Here is a 20,159-nt window from a genome sequence, read left to right on the forward strand (position 1 = left end):
GGATACTTATGTTATGCAATAGCACGGTGGTTTGGCGTCACTGTATATCGTTAATGCTACATCGTGATTCACAGAGGTGACACACGTTTTGACGTGAAAAGCTTTAACTTCCGTTTGAGTCTGACCAACTCATTGTGCAGCTTGACCACATCTCAACACAGTGTCCAACGCCTCATCATTGTCACGTCAACAATCTTCCATCGTAACACAGTCTGTGCTTTAAAAAAATAAGATCTGTACTTGTAGCGTGAGCTCTCACAGCGAACCGAGCCTTCTAACGCTCCGCTCCGGGACTCCGTATTTGAAGCGAGCTAGCGGTAGCGTTAGCGAGCAGCTCCAGGGATGGCGGAGGCTCCCGGGACATCGAGTGAGACGATAACGGAGACCGTTCAGACGAGCACGCCGCCGCCACCCCAGCAGGTAAGCTGGCAGGTCGTGAGAACGTGTGACTGGTAGTTCTTCCTGCAGAGTGAAACCTCTCGGGGGGCGAACACGGCGCTCAGCTTCACGAGGCCTCGCCGGTAAGAGGTGACGGTTCTCTGCGCAGCTCCAGGTCAGGTTCTGAATCAGGTGCACAGCAGGTATTCAACTCAAGTCTTGCTTTCGGGACTGATACGAAAACCAGAGCGTGGCGTCACAACCTATTCAGATCTGAACTCTGCCCTTCATTGAAAGCGATAATAGGGTCACTATAGGAGCACTGTATACAGTCCCAGGAGCCATGTGCATGCACTGCCAGCTGAGCCTGGTGGATCTGTAGTACTGGACATCCAGGAAGCAGACAGTCAAACACATTTGAAGCCCAGTGTCTCTCACATGTTACAGGAGGGACGAAGCCTGACAATCAAGCTGAGGAAGAGGAAGACTGAGAAGAAGGTGGAGTGGTCCAGTGACACCGTTGACAATGAGCACCTCGGGAGAAGGTCTTCAAAATGTGAGTTAATCTTACTCACATGCCACACTTAAAAGTAATAATGCACTTGTTCCTTTTCTGTCAGCAAAGGTCAGAGTATTGCATTTGATAGCTGGAGCTGCTTTAACATGCTGATAATTTGGAATAGGTTGTCCCGCATTGTTGTGCTGACTTCTAAAGGCCCTTTTAACACACTGTTACTCCTAACTGGTCATATATCTCACTGAGGTACTCGCTGGTTGGGAATGCTCTTCACATGCTCCGCTTATCAGCCGTATCACTGATGCTCAGTAGAACATGCTGGGGTTCTAGGTGGTTTTAATCAGTCATAACAATACAACAAATAATAAAAAAGTATCTGTAACTTCAAGGTGAACTACTTACTTTATTAAATTAAACTGCAGCTGAAAATCTATTTTTACCACATACTCCCTATTTCTGAAGATGCGCATTTGAACACAATGTCATACTGTAGGGGAACTAGCAGTTCACCAGGAGTCAGTGAAGGCATCAGCTGGAGATGTAGATGATGTGGATGGATCCTAACCGTGTACGTTGTGTTTCAGGCTGCTGTATTTATGAGAAGCCCCGGCAGTTTGGAGAGTCGTCCTCTGAAAGCGAGGGTGATGATGATGATGATGATGAAGGGTGCGGCAGTGCTCACTGTATCCTGGGCCACAGCACAAGAGGCCATGGACAGAGGGGGGGTGGAGGGACCACAGTGCCCCCAAACTCTGGAGGGTCACACACCCACTAGTGAGTGGTCTGAGGGGTTTCTCACCATGACAACGACTGCACTCTTTTTTTAGTTTGGTTCCATCACTGAAGTACAGGTAGGAGTCAGAAGCTGCCAGCTGCTGGAGCAGGATTACTGCCTCTGTACTGCCGCTCTGAAAAGCACAGAGCAACATGGATTATTGAATAAGCCTAATTGAAAAGCCTGCTCTCCTTTCCACAGATAAAGCATGCTCAGTGTTGTGCCAACTGACATGCGTAACTTGGAATGATGACTACGAGTTCACATTTACAACGTCTTAAAGGAGACGCGCTGTCATGACTTTTGCATGTTTTAGCCCGTTTACTAGGAATCACACACGGTGTGCATCACTGCTGAGCATTCTCCAAAGCAGCTAGCACACTGATAGCATTAGCATTGATTTCCTATTGGTTTCCATTTAATTATCCATGCTATGCCAATAAACCTTGAGGTTTGTGCTCCATCACAGTGATCATGGCTGCTTTTATTTTTTATCAGAGTTGTTATGCCGATATGCAATTAAGTTCTCAAGTAATGGAGTAGTTATTTTTGTCTCTAAAATGTGTGAAGATGGAGAACATAGCCCGTCTCTCTATTCAGGACCCTCGTGACAAACAATATTCACTTGATATGACAAAGAAAAGCATTAGAAGCTGGATCCTGTGAGGTTTTGACATTTTAGCTTTATATGAAAGAAAAGATTACCTATGCTCAATTACCAAAATAGTTCCAGATTCATTCTGTCAATCTACCAAATGACGAATCACTACAGCGCTATTAAAGATTGTTTGTCAAATGTCCGAAAAGTTTTAACGCTATAAAGGTGGCTTGACTTAATGTGGCTTATTTTTCTGTCCAAAAACCCAAAGATGACCCCTTCACAAATATGTCAAGGTATTTATATTCTGGCAAATTTAGCTGATTAAAATCGCTTTTACTTTTTCCCACAAAACATCAGGCTGCACTTCTACCTGCATGACCGCCCATCCGATGTTTACTAAACTCTTCCCAACAATAAAACAAATGATGGATTACAACATTTACAAGTAGGTCATACAACCCCTCGTTGTTATGTGACTGTGTGCTTTGGAAAATGATTGGCAGCAGTAATGTAAACAAAATGTGATTGTCATAGATGAGCCAAAACAGTGAAGTCACTGCTACTGTATGGGGTGTAGTGATGTCACCATGTGGAAAGACAACACGCCTCTTTGATAATTGTGCTCTCCTCTCCACACATGAAACCTGATGAACCAACTAACCTAGTTAGGATGGTTAGTGTTTAACCCGTCAACATCCAGGACGATAAAAGTATTGGACAATGTTTTTGCCTGTTTTACAAAAAAAAAAAAACGTGGTCATTTTCACATAACTGCAACCCATGAGCTCCAGTTAGGTTTTCATACTGGAGGAGAACGAGTTGGCTTGAGTGTCTATACCAGTTTGGAGAGCTTTGGATCGGCAGTAATGTAAAGAGTTTGAGATTTGTTATGAATGAACTAAAACATACGGAGCACTACTTCTTACCCCATCTCCAAAGACTCCAACAGGAGAGGCTGGAGCTCAGCGTGCAGCACGTTAGGAGAGAAGAGATGGACATAGAGACCATGACATGCTGAGGTTATTGTATAGAATGCAGCACGTCGCTTTTTATTCTTACTTTATTGCTGGACTTCATTCTAAACATGCTAATATTTGATATGCAGTCGACCTCAGTCTGTAGTAAAACTGCAATCGCCAACCATTATGTGAGAATTCGAACAGAGTGGACTGGACTCCTTTATTTAGTTGAGTGAGTATTGTCTGTTTCTGGTTTGTAGACCCGTTTAAAGTTCAGTGACGGATGCTGACTGAGCATATTACAGAAGACGGATTATATTATGACAGTTTGATCTGTCAGACCTACATAATCACTATTAGAGAAGCCAGCCCTGTTCTTCATCTCGAGAACTTCATTAAGCCTGGTTCATTCAATTCTTCAAATGTTGCTTTGACTTCTAATGTATTACTTCTAGTTTACTGCTCTAAGAGATCTTCATCTGATTGGAAAATATCTTTCTCTTATTTTGGAAGAACAGAATGAGCCAGATGATATTATGTCAGCCTGGATCAGTAACACTCCATATAGAGAACGTGTGTCTGGATAGTCTTGAGACCATTCAGACATATGGCTCTGTAAAAGTTCAGCTGATCCCTGTTATTGATGAGACCTTACTGACAGAAGAGCACTGGTGTTTGTCACTTTAAACCCCTGTGCTGGTTTTCATTGATCAATTGACCTTTTAGATGTATCCACTGGACAATCCTAGAAACTATGACTTTTAGTGTATTTCTTTGCACAGGGTGGTAATGAGTGAAGTCAGATGGGGGTTGGGGTTGTTGAAAGTTCCTTTCTCTTAATGCACCCATAGGTGCCCATTCAGTACAGCTGCATGTGGGTCATCATTTGACTCTATGAACTCGATCTCAAGACTGAGGGTACGTGTGCTCTGCAGGACAGAGCAGACAGGACAAAACAATCAGAACAAAACAATCAGGACAGAGCAAACATTTCATTTATCCAAAGTGACTTACAATCATACACCGTAGACACAGCTATGGGGAGCAATTCAGGGTTAAGTGTCTTGCTCAAGGACAGATCGACTAATGCTAGCAGAGCCGGGGATCGAACTGCTGATCCGCTGATTGAAAAGACAGACGTGCTAACCACTGACCCACAGTCGCCCAAACAGGACCGAGCAGACAGGACAGTACAGACAGGACAAAACAGACAGGACAGTACAGACAGGACTAAGCAGACAGGACAGAGCAGACAGGACAGAGCAGACAGGACAGAGCAGACAGGACAGTTCAGACAGGACAAAGCAGACAGGACAAACCAGACAGGACAACACAGAGCAGACAGGACAGTACAGACAGGACAAAGCAGACAGGACAGAGCAGACAGGACAGTACAGACAGGACAGTACAGACAGGACAGAGCAGACAGGACAGTACAGACAGGACAGTACAGACAGGACAGAGCAGACAGTACAGACAGGACAGAGCAGACAGGACAGTACAGACAGGACAAAGCAGACAGGACAGTGCAGACAGGACAGAGCAGACAGGACAGAGCAGACAGGACAAAGCAGACAGGACAGTGCAGACAGGACAGAGCAGACAGGACAGTTCAGACAGGACAAAGCAGACAGGACAGACAGGACAGTACAGACAGGACAGAGCAGACAGGACAGTTCAGACAGGACAGTGCAGACAGGACAAAGCAGACAGGACAGAGCAGACAGGACAGTTCAGACAGGACAGTGCAGACAGGACAGAGCAGACAGGACAGTACAGACAGGACAGAGCAGACAGGACAGTTCAGACAGGACAAAGCAGACAGGACAAACCAGACAGGACAACACAGAGCAGACAGGACAGTACAGACAGGACAAAGCAGACAGGACAGAGCAGACAGGACAGTACAGACAGGACAGTACAGACAGGACAGAGCAGACAGGACAGTGCAGACAGGACAGAGCAGACAGGACAGTACAGACAGGACAGAGCAGACAGGACAGTTCAGACAGGACAAAGCAGACAGGACAAACCAGACAGGACAACACAGAGCAGACAGGACAGTACAGACAGGACAAAGCAGACAGGACAGAGCAGACAGGACAGTACAGACAGGACAGTACAGACAGGACAGAGCAGACAGGACAGTACAGACAGGACAGTACAGACAGGACAGAGCAGACAGGACAGTACAGACAGGACAGAGCAGACAGGACAGTACAGACAGGACAAAGCAGACAGGACAGTGCAGACAGGACAGAGCAGACAGGACAGTACAGACAGGACAAAGCAGACAGGACAGTGCAGACAGGACAGAGCAGACAGGACAGTTCAGACAGGACAGTGCAGACAGGACAGTACAGACAGGACAGGACAAAGCAGACAGTACAGACAGGACAGTACAGACAGGACAGAGCAGACAGGACAGTGCAGACAGGACAGAGCAGACAGGACAGTACAGACAGGACAGAGCAGACAGGACAGTGCAGACAGGACAGAGCAGACAGGACAGAGCAGACAGGACAGTGCAGACAGGACAGTACAGACAGGACAGTACAGACAGGACAGAGCAGACAGGACAGAGCAGACAGGACAGAGCAGACAGGACAGTACAGACAGGACAGTACAGACAGGACAGTACAGACAGGACAGTACAGACAGGACAGTACAGACAGGACAGAGCAGACAGGACAGTACAGACAGGACAGAGCAGACAGGACAGTACAGACAGGACAAAGCAGACAGGACAGTGCAGAGAGGACAAAGTAGACAGGGCTGCATGGCTGCTGGCTTTGTACTAATGTGTTAGCTAAGACCAAAGCGTTCCTGACACAAGCTCCAACATCATCCTGCAGTTTCAGAACATGTTTAATGTGTAACAGAAGTGTGAAGCACACTGTTCATTTATGCCACCACTCTGTGCTATCTCTTCACATTATTACATATGTACATTGTTCTTGTACTGGTAATGCACATTTATGTATATACTATTAAGCATATTGAGAGTAAGTTTAATGTGAATTAAAGTTTTTAACTGATTAAAGTGGCCTCCAAGTGTGTTATATATTACATAGAAGTCTGACACTAGATGGTCATGCATCCCGAAAGGAACATCTTTTAGTTCTCCTTACCTAAAGACGAGTCTCTGGTGAGAGAGGGTGATGGTTTTCAAAAGATAAATTTATATGCAGTATAGCGTATATTATATTCCCTTTTTTCCCTTGTGAAAGGGTTTTTCCTGATCCGATGTGATGACAGCCTCTCTTGTGACATGGAGCTTCTGAGATATGTTTTGATCAGTTTTAGCTTGGAAAATGACCTTTCTTACTTAACGGTTACTTTTATTATTTTGTACAGAGCCGTTGTCTTCTGAAAAGGGTTGCAGTGTTGGACAACGTGAAATGAAGTTAAACAACGATGTGGTTGTGGAGATACTTAAGGAAACGTGTCCGATAATGGGCGCAGGGGGTATAGTGAGAGCATAGGTTTAATAAGGTTAATGTATTTTCAAGCACAATACATAGACAGAGCAGTACAGCTGTCAAAGTATAACGTTAGCTACGTGGTAATGTTAGCTATAGCAAACAGTACAATACCTGTCTCTTCTGGCAGATGAGTGCATCCTTCACCAGCTGGTCGAAAAAGACTTATAATTTTGGGAAGTTTGGCATTTAATTCAGAAATGTTCTGTTTTGATTGCCGCTTTTGGGCACCACTTTTAAATGTGCGTTTCATTTTTCCTCAAGAGAAATTTCCTCGTAGTTCTCCCAGAATACACCGCGGCCCAACAATAACACCAGTCCGCGTAGCAGGAGGCCCTAGTGGTTGCCTGTTACGATTGCCTTTACAACTATTATTTAAAACTTATAAAGCCAGTTTAAAATACTTTTTTTTATTGTGTAGCTTTATATGAGAGAGACAACTTTGAGGGATATCTTAATGTTATTACGTAATGTAATATTATTTATTTATTACATTATTCGGCCCAGATTCGGCAGCCGATAAACCGGTTGCCATGTCTCAGACAGAATCTGCCCATGTCCGTAACAGCTACACCTGGGCCAGACATGGCAACAGTGAAATGTGCCAAAGGTGGCTCACATTTGGCCGCATCGAGCCGGAACACAGCCGAGTCAGCCGACACTTAGCCGCAATACGGCCGAGTCCGCTGGCTAGTGTTGGATTAAAAGTACGGGGGCTGCGGGGGTGATCTCTACGGGCCTGCTGTCATCTAAAGCTGTATTAGTAAATGATTTCATTCAATTCAATTCAGTTTATTTTGTATAGCCCAAGATCACAAATTACTAATTATCCTCAGAGGGCTTTACAATCTGTACACATACAACATCCCTGTCCCAGGACCTCACATCGGATCAGGAAAAACTCCCCAAAAATAACCTTTCACAGGGAAAAAAGTGAAGAAACCTTCAGGAGAGCAACAGAGGAGGATCCCTCTCCCCGGATGGACAGACGCAATAGATGTCATGTAGATGATTTATTAACTACTTCCTCCCCGGAGTCTTTGGGCCTTCTCGCCTCATAGGGTCCATTGGACCTGGCTGTGTCTGAAGCCGGTCCTGGCTCCTGGGTCCTGTCCCCCCTGCCTCCTTGCCCCTTCGTCCTGCATCCAGCCCCTGGCCTCCTTCCCAATGGCCCTGCCTCCTTCTTTGTGCCTCCTGCCTCAAAGGCCAACCTCATTGGTCTGGCCTCTTTCGTGATGCCTCCTGCCTCCGTGGCCCTGCTGAGTCTTCAGCATTTCTCCTAGAACGAGATGAATTGAAAAGAACAGTTGCTGATTTTCTACCTTGTCTCTTCCTGTTTAGTTTGGTGTTCTCTGTCTCCAGTGTGCAGCTTTGGTAGCTGAGAGCTCAATGTAGCTCAAACACTTCCGGGTTCTCATCACTTGTGTTACATCCCAAAATAGAAATGCAAAGTATGATTACAGTGTAGATTTAGATATTCAGGCTGCAGCAGAGAGGATATAGCCGACAGGGGCCCTCCAGAATCTGAGCTGCCGAGAGCCAACACCGACTTGCCCTCGAAGCCAACAGGAACAGATTCATTATGCTGTGTGGGAAGTTTTTGTTTGACACCGACAACCCAGAGCGAGCTGCGAGTGTGTCACTACTATGCATGAAGGTTTGGTCCTCACTGGGACAGAGGTGTGCTGAAGACCTTCTGCAGCATCCAGAAGATAAACGGTCCTTTTCTAATTTAATAGTCGGCCTCTGAAGAGTGAGAGCAGCCGGACGACTAAATGTAGAGCTGGAATGTTTTCATGTCCCACTCTGAGAATTCAAGACTCAATTGGAGCAAACCAGAGTAACTGATGAAAGACTCAGACATGTTTGGTGAGTGTGATTTACTTTCCGTTAAGTTCATGAAGCATGTTTTACAAAGTTACGCCCGTCTTAGTTCAGTGTAAAAGAGAAACTCAAATTCAGAAGGTGCACGGTTGGATTCTTCTGTTTAGGTGGAAAAATAGTTCCTTCATGGACATTTTGTGAATTGATTTTGTTTATTTATCAGATGTAGTGAAATTGCAGCTGCATCCTGGTACATGTAGACCCAGCCAGTATGGATCTCTCCACAAGAGGAGAGATCAACTTTCCCCACCAATAAAGCAATTGTTTGGAATATATTTCCTCAGTGGACTACATATCCCATCAGCAGTGATTGGACATCCACATTAAAGGTGGCGGATTTTCCCTTTTTAACAAGCAATTGATTATCAAAATAGTTGCAGATAACTTTTCTGTCCGTTGACTAATCGATTATTCCAGCTCTAAATTCAGACATTAAGTTAAGCAATTTCATGTTCATGTTTAGGTTACACATTGTCTGCCAATTTGAAAACTAAATTGAGAAGACAATTTTACATTTAGTTAGATGACTTCGGAAGTACACTGAAAATGACTTTCTTTTTCATTTTGGTAGCAGTTCTGCCTTTTCATAAATATGGGATTTCAACATTTATATTCTAATTTGGTCATACATCGTGTACACACAGTTGGACAATTACATCTCAATAAGATTATTTAATGACAATGTCAGCCACAGGCTTCCACATCTTACAGGCTGTGATACAGGTCAGCAAACGTAGCCATGTTTTTGAATAAATGGATTAGAGGCACATGCTATATAGAGAATGTCTGATCCAAGTCAAAAAGTGGCTAATAACATATTAGTGTTGAATGCAAGACATGCTATTTTGCACTAAAACAAACATATCATTTTTGTACCTTTTTAAATCTTAAGCATTAGGAAGATAAAGCCCATAAAAATGCAGACTTGTGGTGAAAAGTTCAGTTTGAAATATATTTGCAATATTATAGCAGAAGAAATAGACATGAAGTAAAAAACTATTGTGCAGGAAACACATGAAAATGTGCTTGTGGTGTTATGTGTCACTTAAAATCGCTAAATGGGTAATTCCTTTGACAGGCAACAATCATATTGCCATGTTCTAATGAGGTCATGTTATATAAAGTACTGTATGCCTCTTTAACAGCGTGATGGTAAACCAAAGTGATGAACGTTATATCAATTTATAGTATTTAACAAGTGCTGAAACCACTTCAACAGCAATTAGACATTTGTTCCAAGAAATAAACTGAACATCGAACATCGTAGCATTTCATTCATTTAGTCCTGGGCCTCCAAATACACATTTTTATCTGTGACAAACTTTGAGGCCAAAGTGGAGTCGGGAGACCTCATGGCTTTAATAGTGTGAGTCTAAAAGGTCCATCAGTCAGCAGGGCGGGTTTCTCCGAGCTCATCCATCCTCTCATTGACACGGAGCTCATTCGGATTTCCGCTCCAGTAAAAAGAAACATTAGCCTTCTGTTCAACAAGAGACGCGATGTCACAGGTGTGACGTGAGTAACACAGAAACATTACTCAGCATGATCCGACTGTAAACAAAGCCGTGGTCCTGGAGTGTCATATTGTAGAAAACTAGGGGATGATGCCGTGCGAGAATATTCCAAATACAGTGCAGTGTTTCAGTCCTCGACGTGGGAATTGCTGGTGAAAGTTCAACCAGGGTTGATGGACAAATTCAAGCAGGTCTATTGGAGCCAGCTGGAAACGACACCAAAGCTGTCATCACGTGGATCCACCCTGACTCCGTCTGTCTCTCACGCTGCAGTTGAATTAAAGGAGAGGTAGGAGGAATATTTGCTGGGGAGACATTTAATGTGACTTTGCCTCAAGATGGTGGCCAAAGACAAAACCCAAATTCAAGCTTCAGAACACAGACAGTCTATGGTGAAAGTGCAGTCCACCTGGATAGAACTGATTCCAGTTTCTCTTAATATGGACTTCATTATGAAAGCTTTCGACAGAGGGAACAGAGAAGTTTGGTCCTTCAGAAAACATTTTGGACCCTTTTGACCTGACCATCAGGTGCACTGTGATATTGTTGAGATACTTTATGTTAACTGAGTGGATCTGAAAACTCTGTCCTGAAACACAGCTTCTTCCAGTCCCCTACCAGGTGTTCCTTTGACCAGTTTGTTTGCATTTCTTTTCTTCTTGTGCCAATGCCTACATTTTTTTAATAATTTCGTTGTTTGGGGTTCAACTGTGTTCCTTTCTTCACACCCAGAATGCAGATCAGGCAGTGAATCATCAGTGAAACCGTGTCATGGTGAACAGTGAGAGAAGTACTCCCACAGGACAAGAAGACAGAGTGAATCTTTCTCTTTCTTGAACATTCATGACTCCTTTTATTACTGACCACCATTTTAGGAGTAGTTTACTTTCTGATACTAAACGTTGTACTGTGAACATCCTGGTGACAACACTGAGGACACATCAATAGTGTTGAAAATAAAGTGACATGAGTAAAGCTTCTATGAGTTTGTGATGAAGGTGCAATCCAACTGTTAAGACCGTGCAGAACACAGAGGTGCAGTGAACACAGCTGGCCTGGTGTCGCTGGACTCCTGAACACACTGCGTCTGTGGAAAAGACAGAGCTCTCTTAGTAAGCAGCGGATGTGGAGAACAGAGCTCCAACATGAGGTGGGTGTGTACAGATGCTGGTGCAGTGCCATTGGACTTCTGGAAAACTACACACTGCCCTACGATCTAAATAGGTCATATGAATCAATCAGTGAACTACAGGACACTGTCGCAGGGTAGCAACTGGTTTCCTCCACATTTCTCTGGTCACCATTTCTATTTTTAATAACATAATACTCTCTGAGAACACAATGACATCACCAAAACAACAGAAGCAGTCAAGATGATCATCCTGGTTGGAAACAAACTGCCAAGTTAGTCAAATGTCCTGAAAGAGAAAAACATTTGTAGCCAAACTTTCTGTTGTAACCACTTCCTGCTTCAGCTTTGACTGTACTGTGCTTGTTTCCTGTTGAATTCGAGATTAATTCAATTTCAATTCATATAGCCCCAAATTACAAATTTGCCTCAGAGGGCTTTACAATCTGTACACATCATACCAGTCCATTAGAAGAGACATCTCAGGGGTGCTCACTGAAACTAACCAGTCGGATCCTGTGACTGCTTGGGTTTCTTCTTCACAGTGTTTGCTGATCTCAGCAATTAATTTTGTGAATCCAATGTTATCATAACTGACAGAAATGATAACTATGGAAACAAGACCCAGTAACATTCCCTTTAATGACAAAATGGGAGCCATTAGTTGGCTCAAATAGGATACTGATACCACGATTAAAAGATTAACTACCACAGTTGTGTTTCCTTCTGGTGAGCTGTTTTTGATCACTGCTTGTTGGAACCGTATACAGGTAGACAATATGTGTATGGCTATTGGTTGTCTTGACATAATCATTTCTGATGGTCCATTTTTCTTAATGAAAAGTGAAGCAGTGGGAGATCAGAGGCCTTAAGGCAAAACAACTCTATGAATCCTTTCGTCTCTGTGGTTCCTGTTGGTTTCACAGCACTCACAGAATGTCACACTTCTTTTTCTGTGGTAACAGAATCTAAATAGACGACGATGGTCTGTGTGTGCGTATGTGTCATATATATACTAGCTGAGAGACAAGTTGTACTTTCAACTTAGAAAAACGTAAATAGGTATACATTAAGCCCCTGTGTCATAACAGCTGACCCCAGCCTTTAACCAATGTGTGCTTAGTGCAAAATAAAAAATACACCAACATGTACAAGCCTCGGGTGTCGGACCCACAAATAAGACAGAGGTGGACCTGGTCTGGTAATAATCGGACTAAAGTATGATCAGAATCACTCAGAACTGGCTGCTTATTCTGGGCTTAGACCAAGAACAAAGTCCACGCAGGGGATTTATATGACTTGTCTCAATCAAATCCCTTGAAGCATCAACAGAACGTATTAAATTGTGGCCTACATGAGGGTCAGGCTATTATTATATAACACAGCTAACCACTCAGTTAGTTTAGTTAAAAGACTAGTAAAAGTATTCCATTCAAAATCTTCCAGATGTAAAAGAACAGATTTCTGTTTTCAAAAGAAAAACTGCACTTGTGAGGGATATATAAGTATGTTTTATATTATTATTAGTAAAGGTAGTTGGTCAAGCTGGAACTATTTAAACTACGTTGTAAAGAGATGTGTAGTTTATTCTATATTATAAGACCATTGTACCCTTTGAACTTGAAAACTGAACCTGCAAAGTAACCGGTTAGAAATATAGCCCACTGATATGAACCTTTGATGTCAATAGTGATATTGATAGTTGAGAATAATTCATATATGGTAATAGTATATCAACCAATAGTAATAAACATACACACAATAATCCAATTGTGTTGCTCCTTTGTTGGGCTCCAGTATATGTAGCTGTCAGATAAATGTAGTGGAGTGAAAGGTTGTAGTCAAGTAGAGGTATAAAGAAGTGCAGAATGGTTAACACTCAACTAAAGTACAAGTGCCTCAAAGTTCTCTAATAGCGCATAAAGACTAAAGGACATCTGGAATCAATCTGTCACCCTCTTTAAATATTGGTTCATGTATTATGGTCACTATGGATCCAGAGTCTTGCTTCGGCTGTCCATGATGATGCAGGGCTCCTCCAGACCGTCATGGTGCCTCCTGGCCTCCAGACCAAGTACCTAAACTGAACTTGCTGCACTGACAATGCTGTCTTTCTTTTCACTTACTCCTGCTGTTCATACGGATGTGAAGCTTAGGCTTTTGGTTTGGAACTTTTTTAAATGAAAATGTTAACTTATGCAGTCATAAAACCAAAACACTATCGAGACTGTCAGAGGAAAAAATGTCTAGCAGGTATTCAAATGTAAGCCAAATATTACAGCAGATGAATGAAGGGGCTTACCTTACATTTAACTTGTCTTAACCTTGTCCTTAACAGACACACGCTGTTCTTTAGGTTCCACACTGTCTTTCATGTCTTCGTTCTCCTTGCCCTCCACGTCAAAGTCATCTTTTTCTTCCTCTACGCCGAGGATCACACTCTGACGAACACTGACAGAGATCACCAATGCCTGGATGATGCCATAGATCAAGGCAAACTGAGGAAGATACTCCTGGATCAACCAGAGCAATCCTGCCATTCCAACTGTGGAAACAAAAAACATGGCCATACCGTGGAACCACAGCCTCAGCGCTCCTTGGACCCCCAACACCTCCAGGATCAGCTTGGCAGGGGGGGACACAGTCCACAGAAAGCCAACAACAAACAGATCAAACAAGTGGCGGAGGAAGTTGAAACAAATCTCGTAGTGCTCCGGAAGGACTTCCACCTTCAAGCTGTGCGCAAAGATTCGGAAAGGAGATGTCAGCTCAGAGGAAGAAGGCGTAGGAGACGGAGGAGGCGTTCCGTAGTCAGAAAAGTCCCCATCAACATCACAGTCACACACATCTCCACTCCGACCCTCACGTTTCCTTTGTCTTAATCCACTTGGTTCTGTTTTTCTTGGCCATGAAAGATAAGAAGTTGGGAGATATTTATTCCACCATCTAGAAACATGCTCTCTCTCCTGTTTCCCAGAGCTGAGGACTTCTATTGCCACGGGCTGGAGCTTCTCCTGTGCCTCCCAGTACTCCTCTGCTGGACTACTTTGGTCACTTTGAAATCTCCCACCTCCCCACATCCAAGAGGTCCACCCCCCCATGCCGGGATTCTGGCCCCTGGTTATCACCGCTGTGGTATTCTCTGACATGGTGCTGCTGCCCCATGAGCGTACCCAGCCCCACGCTCGGGTGACCACGGCGGTCATGCTTTCTCTGAGCGTGTGGAGTTAACTCAAATCAAAGTCACTCAGTTCTCGGCTCCTCTCGCTGAAGCTTACTGGAAGAACACACATGCACTGCCAGTTCAGTTGTAATGTTGTAATACTTGTTCACATGGAAGCAGGCCTCGGCCAAGTGACGTCAGAGACACACCTGTGGGTGCTCGAACAGTTCAACAGAGACGCTTCCAATGCTCTTAATACACGCAGAGCATATGTAAGCCAGGCTTCTCGTCTACATGTCTTTGTTTAACCGGCCCCTATGGAGCCAACGTTGCTTTCTAATAGCTCAAAGCTCAATGAGAAGGTTATTGAACTGGTTGAGTTGACCACGGCTTCAGCTTTTTTTACGCTTCAGCTAGAATTAACGTCATTGCTTGACAAACTTGTTCAACTTTTCAGTCTCCCGAAACACATGCTTCAGTCTTCACACCTGCAAATAAAACAGCGCAGAGTTAGCTAACCCTTCTTTACAATACCACGTCAACAAGTTAACGGAAGTTACGTCCTCTAGTTAGTAACTAGCTACTAAAAGGACAACTAACACGTTTAGGGGAAATGTTCTTGGCCAATATGGTAAATACTCACTTCAGCGACGTTAGCTCGAGCTGGTTTGATGCTAGCCCTCTTGGTTAGCATCAAATAAGTTGCTCACCTCCTGGTGTCGGAAACACGCGGACGGGTTTCTCTTGTACGTTTAGACCAAGCTTTAGGCCAACCGGACGACAGCTACCGCTAACCAGCGGAACGAGCTACAGGGCCACCGGAACGGGTGTCATTACCGAGCTAATTACAGAACAAAAGCGGACTACCGGGTCGGAGTCAGCCTTCAAAATAAAACTTACTTGACCATTTGTAACTTGGTTTAAGCCTATGTTTTGTGCTCAGGATTTAGAACTTGGGCGCGGTCTCAACCTATCTTTTAAGGTTTTGTAACATGCAATCGGGTGGTCAGTCTAAAAGAGCCACAAAAAACAAAAAAATAAACAGCACTCATTTATGCAATTACGTTGCCAGTCAAAGTTAGCAGTCGAGCATTTCTAAAAATACAGGTAGCCCAACAGTCATACATTGACTGGTCGGTTCATACTCGCTGCTGCCAACTGGATCGGTACCGGTTGAGTTGATCATGCACTTTCATATATTTTCTATGCATGTCAGTAGTTGCAATGCAACTGCCAGTACCATTAACTCCTAACAAGGCAATGGCCTGTACTTATTGTAATCAACCTGCCAACACCAGGGAGAAAAAAAAAACAAAAAAACTCTATCATTCTTTTCAAATATTTATTTGAAACTTCTTTAAAATCCATTTAACAGTTTAGGAAAGATTTGGACAAAGACAGGCAAGCAACAGTTTATTTGTATGAACAATGGAGGGACAGGTAATGCTTAATTTCCTGGGGACATGGTATTGGCCCATTTTTGACACTTGTAGTTTTCTCAAGTTACAAGTAGCAGCAGTGAAGTGACATCACATCTTCAAGTTAATTCTCAGCATTTTGGACATCAGAGCCTTTCACCCTAAAGACAAGCCTCAGACACCGTCCCAGCAACATGGTTCAATCTTTGCAACGGAATGTCCTCCAGCTTGAGTTTCCAGTCGTGCCTGACAACATAGAAATATCAGTTACACCAGTGTTTGCCTACCATTAGTTATTCAACAGAAGCTCCGGCTGAGTCTCAGTGCGCTGCGAGTAGACTTCAGTAAAAATCAGGTAGAACCAAACAACTGAATCATCATTGACCAATAGCAATAGTATGGGCGTATAGCCCAGTACAGGCCCAGACATTTCTCTATTACCTGAAAAATGGATCCATCACTGGGTTGAGCATTGCGGCTGGTAAACGGTCCCACCGACTCCTTTCCGTGTGCTGCCGAGCTACAAGGCAAATGTATATCAATACCATCACATGGCAGAGCAAAGACATGATTGGGGACCCCACCTGTTGGTATGTTTGAGCCCCATTACTGCAATTACACTACACATTTGTCATCAAGTAGTTTATAAAGAAACTAGTCTGTGTGGTTCTAGATAACTACGCAATAAGGTAGCAGCAAAAATTTGTTAGAACATTTTGTGATTTGGGTGAGCCAAACTCGGAGTTTCTAGTGAATAATAAGCATCACTGAAGTAATGCAATAAACTTTTAAGACCATCTGTCCATGTGTCACAGCACCAAGATAATGCTGCTTTCATAAAAGCAGACATGTTGTAATGACTACGAGCTATAGAAACTGACGCATTAAACAATATCAATGGGTCTACATGATTTACAGTAAATGGGGAAGAACATGCCAAGTGTGGTTATGTGGTCAGTGCACTGTGAAAATAACTTCATGCTTTTGTCAGAGACTCTAGTCTATGAAATCATCATTCCACAAAAAAAAAAAACCAGAGGCTTTTTTTGTCCCAGACTTACCGAGAGATCATCTCCATCCAGGTAATGCTTAATTTCCTGGGGACATGGTATTGGCCCATTTTTGACACTTGTAGTTTTCTCAAGTTACAAGTAGCAGCAGTGAAGTGACATCACATCTTCAGGTTAATTCTCAGCATTTTGGACATCAGAGCCTTTCACCCTAAAGACAAGCCTCAGACACCGTCCCAGCAACATGGTTCAATCTTTGCAACGGAATGTCCTCCAGCTTGAGCTTCCAGTCGTGCCTGACAACATAGAAATATCAGTTACACCAGTGTTTGCCTACCATTAGTTATTCAACAGAAGCTCCGGCTGAGTCTCAGTGCGCTGCGAGTAGACTTCAGTAAAAATCAGGTAGAACCAAACAACTGAATCATCATTGACCAATAGCAATAGTATGGGCGTATAGCCCAGTACAGGCCCAGACATTTCTCTATTACCTGAAAAATGGATCCATCACTGGGTTGAGCATTGCGGCTGGTAAACGGTCCCACCGACTCCTTTCCGTGTGCTGCCGAGCTACAAGGCAAATGTATATCAATACCATCAAATGGCAGAGCAAAGACATGATTGGAGACCCCACCTGTTGGTATGTTTGAGCCCCATTACACTACACATTTGTCATCAAGTAGTTTATAAAGAAACTAGTCTGTGTGGTTCTAGATAACTAGATTAGTTTCAACGCAATAAGGTAGCAGAAAAAATTAGTTGGAACATTTTGTGATTTGGGTGAGCCAAAGTCAGAGTTTCTAGTGAATAATAAGTGTCACTGAAGTGATGCAATAAACTTTTAAGACCATCTGTCCATGTGTCACAGCACCAAGATAATGCTGCTTTCATAAAAGCAGACATGTTGTAATGACTACGAGCTATAGAAACTATGACGCATTAAACAATATCAATGGGTCTACATGATTTACAGTAAATGGGGAAGAACATGCCAGGTGTGGTTATGTGGTCAGTGCACTGTGAAAATAACTTCATGCTTTTGTCAGAGACTCTAGTCTATGAAATCATCATTCCACAAACAAAAAAAAACCAGAGGCTTTTTTGTCCCAGACTTACCGAGAGATCATCTCCATCCAGGTAATGCTTAATTTCCTGGGGACATGGTATTGGCCCATTTTTTACACTTGTAGTGTTCTCAAGTTACAAGTAGCAGCAGTGAAGTGACATCACATCTTCAGGTTAATTCTCAGCATTTTGGACATCAGAGCCTTTCACCCTAAAGACAAGCCTCAGACACCGTCCCAGCAACATGGTTCAATCTTTGCAACGGAATGTCCTCCAGCTTGAGCTTCCAGTCGTGCCTGACAACATAGAAATATCAGTTACACCAGTGTTTGCCTACCATTAGTTATTCAACAGAAGCTCCGGCTGAGTCTCAGTGCGCTGCGAGTAGACTTCAGTAAAAATCAGGTAGAACCAAACAACTGAATCATCATTGACCAATATCAATAGTATGGGCGTATAGCCCAGTACAGGCCCAGACATTTCTCTATTACCTGAAAAATGGATCCATCACTGGGTTGAGCATTGCGGCTGGTAAACTGTCCCACCGACTCCTTTCCGTGTGCTGCCGAGCTACAAGGCAAATGTATATCAATACCATCACATGGCAGAGCAAAGACATGATTGGGGACCCCACCTGTTGGTATGTTTGAGCCCCATTACTGCAATTACACTACACATTTGTCATCAAGTAGTTTATAAAGAAACTAGTCTGTGTGGTTCTAGATAACTAGATTAGTTTCAACGCAATAAGGTAGCAGCAAAAATGTGTTAAAACATTTTGTGATTTGGGTGAGCCAAAGTCGGAGTTTCTAGTGAATAATAAGTGTCACTGAAGTGATGCAATAAACTTTTAAGACCATCTGTCCATATTTGTGTCACAGCACCAAGATAATGCTGCTTTCATAAAAGCAGACATGTTGTAATGACTACGAGCTATAGAAACTATGACGCATTAAACAATATCAATGGGTCTACATGATTTACAGTAAATGGGGAAGAACATGCCAAGTGTGGTTATGTGGTCAGTGCACTGTGAAAATAACTTCATGCTTTTGTCAGAGACTCTAGTCTATGAAATCATCATTCCACAAAAAAAAAAAACAGAGGACTTTGTGTCCCAGACTTACCGAGAGCATCTCCATCTAGTCCCACTATGCCATACACCTGGTGGATACAGATACAACAGCATCAGAACTAGTTCTCATGGTCAGTTTGTATGGAGAATCAGTAATATGCATGCTCAGTGCACTGTGAAAGAGCTTCATGGTTTAATCAGAGACTCTAGTCTAGTGAATCATCAGAGAAGCATATTGTGCACGTAGCATAACATTCAGTGGAATCCTGGCACTCAACTTACTGAAGATAGGACCAGAGTACTGTGACACCAAGCAGTCGTGAGAACCAACTGGTAGCCTTCAGATGCAGCCATCTTTAAATCAGTGAGCCTGAAAAACAGCAGTCATGGAGAGTTTTCATTGAAGTATTAGTAAATATACATTTCTAGCAGTTTTAAAACATTAAAAAAACAGTAAAGTTAGTTTCAAAATTGCATGGGGTCATAGGAATGGAATGCCTTTGTATTACACGTTAGAGTTAACACACCATTTTAAAGCGTGACTTCATATTTATAGCTGCATTATAAGTAGTTTCTAGGCCGTTATTTTAAATGCACCGTATCCCCTTATATAACCATCACAGTAAGGTTAGTAACTCACTAAATCATGGCGCCATTAACGTAGCATTTCTCGAAACGGTCTAATATGCACTGACTCACTGTATTCATCCAACTGGACTTCCGTGGTCTTCTCGCGGTGCCACGTGCTCAGCCTGGGAGAAGCACAGCACGCGGTGCTCTTCTTCCCTTTCCGCAAGGTAACGAGTCATAAGCCTTAAGAGACCGTTAAGAAGAGACTCACTGGGCATCACATTACTTTCCATTGTTTCTTTGAAGTCGTGAAATGTGTGCCCACCCTGGATGACTGGAGATGACAACCTACAGAGTAAAGCGCAGTCAGAAAGAGGCTGAACTAACGTCCGGCCAGGGTTTATATACACTGGTCCTTCGAATCGCCGCGTGTCGTGGCCACAATAATGCCTGTTTGTGCAAATTACACAACAGTCTATACAAATACCATGGATTACATGTACATTTAAAAAAAATTAGAAAGTACAAGAACAACTTTAAGACACACTTACTAACAATGTATCATGACTATGCACATGTGTTTTTAAAAAAGTAATAATTTTAGGGTATTTATGAAGTA

General features: G+C 43.2%; 1 protein-coding gene, 1 long non-coding RNA gene and 3 other non-coding genes across 7 annotated transcripts; 1 reads left to right on the forward strand and 4 right to left on the reverse strand.

Moving 5' to 3' along the window:
• Window positions 1-131: 131 nt before the first annotated feature.
• On the forward strand, window positions 132-2,142 carry ppp1r11 (protein phosphatase 1, regulatory (inhibitor) subunit 11). Of its 2 annotated transcripts, XR_004610097.1 has the most exons (4): window positions 307-420; window positions 826-934; window positions 1,480-1,746; window positions 1,872-2,142. XR_004610097.1 is itself a non-coding variant. In XM_034544640.1 (3 exons), the coding sequence occupies exons 1-3, from the start codon at window positions 343-345 to the stop codon at window positions 1,668-1,670; spliced, it is 378 nt and encodes a 125-aa protein (XP_034400531.1). In that variant the 5' UTR covers window positions 132-342; the 3' UTR covers window positions 1,671-2,142. The 2 variants fall into 2 exon arrangements, 1 of the variants encoding a protein (XP_034400531.1); XM_034544640.1 differs by having other exon boundaries at window positions 132-420; window positions 1,480-2,142.
• Window positions 2,143-9,253: 7,111 nt separating this feature from the next.
• Window positions 9,254-15,257, reverse strand: LOC117738963. 2 transcript variants are annotated; one of them, XR_004610146.1, is made up of 3 exons: window positions 15,046-15,257; window positions 13,547-14,890; window positions 9,254-11,197 (listed from the first exon to the last, which is right to left on the reverse strand). It is a non-coding gene; the product is annotated as an uncharacterized LOC117738963 (long non-coding RNA). The 2 variants fall into 2 exon arrangements; XR_004610145.1 differs by having other exon boundaries at window positions 13,542-14,890.
• Window positions 15,258-16,771: 1,514 nt separating this feature from the next.
• On the reverse strand, window positions 16,772-16,840 carry LOC117739908. The gene has a single exon (XR_004610471.1). It is a non-coding gene; the product is annotated as a small nucleolar RNA SNORD52 (small nucleolar RNA).
• Window positions 16,841-17,836: 996 nt separating this feature from the next.
• LOC117739909 lies at window positions 17,837-17,905 on the reverse strand. Its single transcript, XR_004610472.1, has one exon. It is a non-coding gene; the product is annotated as a small nucleolar RNA SNORD52 (small nucleolar RNA).
• A 1,009-nt stretch (window positions 17,906-18,914) lies between these two features.
• Window positions 18,915-18,983, reverse strand: LOC117739910. The gene has a single exon (XR_004610473.1). It is a non-coding gene; the product is annotated as a small nucleolar RNA SNORD52 (small nucleolar RNA).
• Window positions 18,984-20,159: the final 1,176 nt, after the last annotated feature.

This window comes from Cyclopterus lumpus, chromosome 11, assembly GCF_009769545.1.
Source record: "Cyclopterus lumpus isolate fCycLum1 chromosome 11, fCycLum1.pri, whole genome shotgun sequence".
NCBI classification, from domain to species: Eukaryota; Metazoa; Chordata; class Actinopteri; order Perciformes; family Cyclopteridae; genus Cyclopterus; species Cyclopterus lumpus.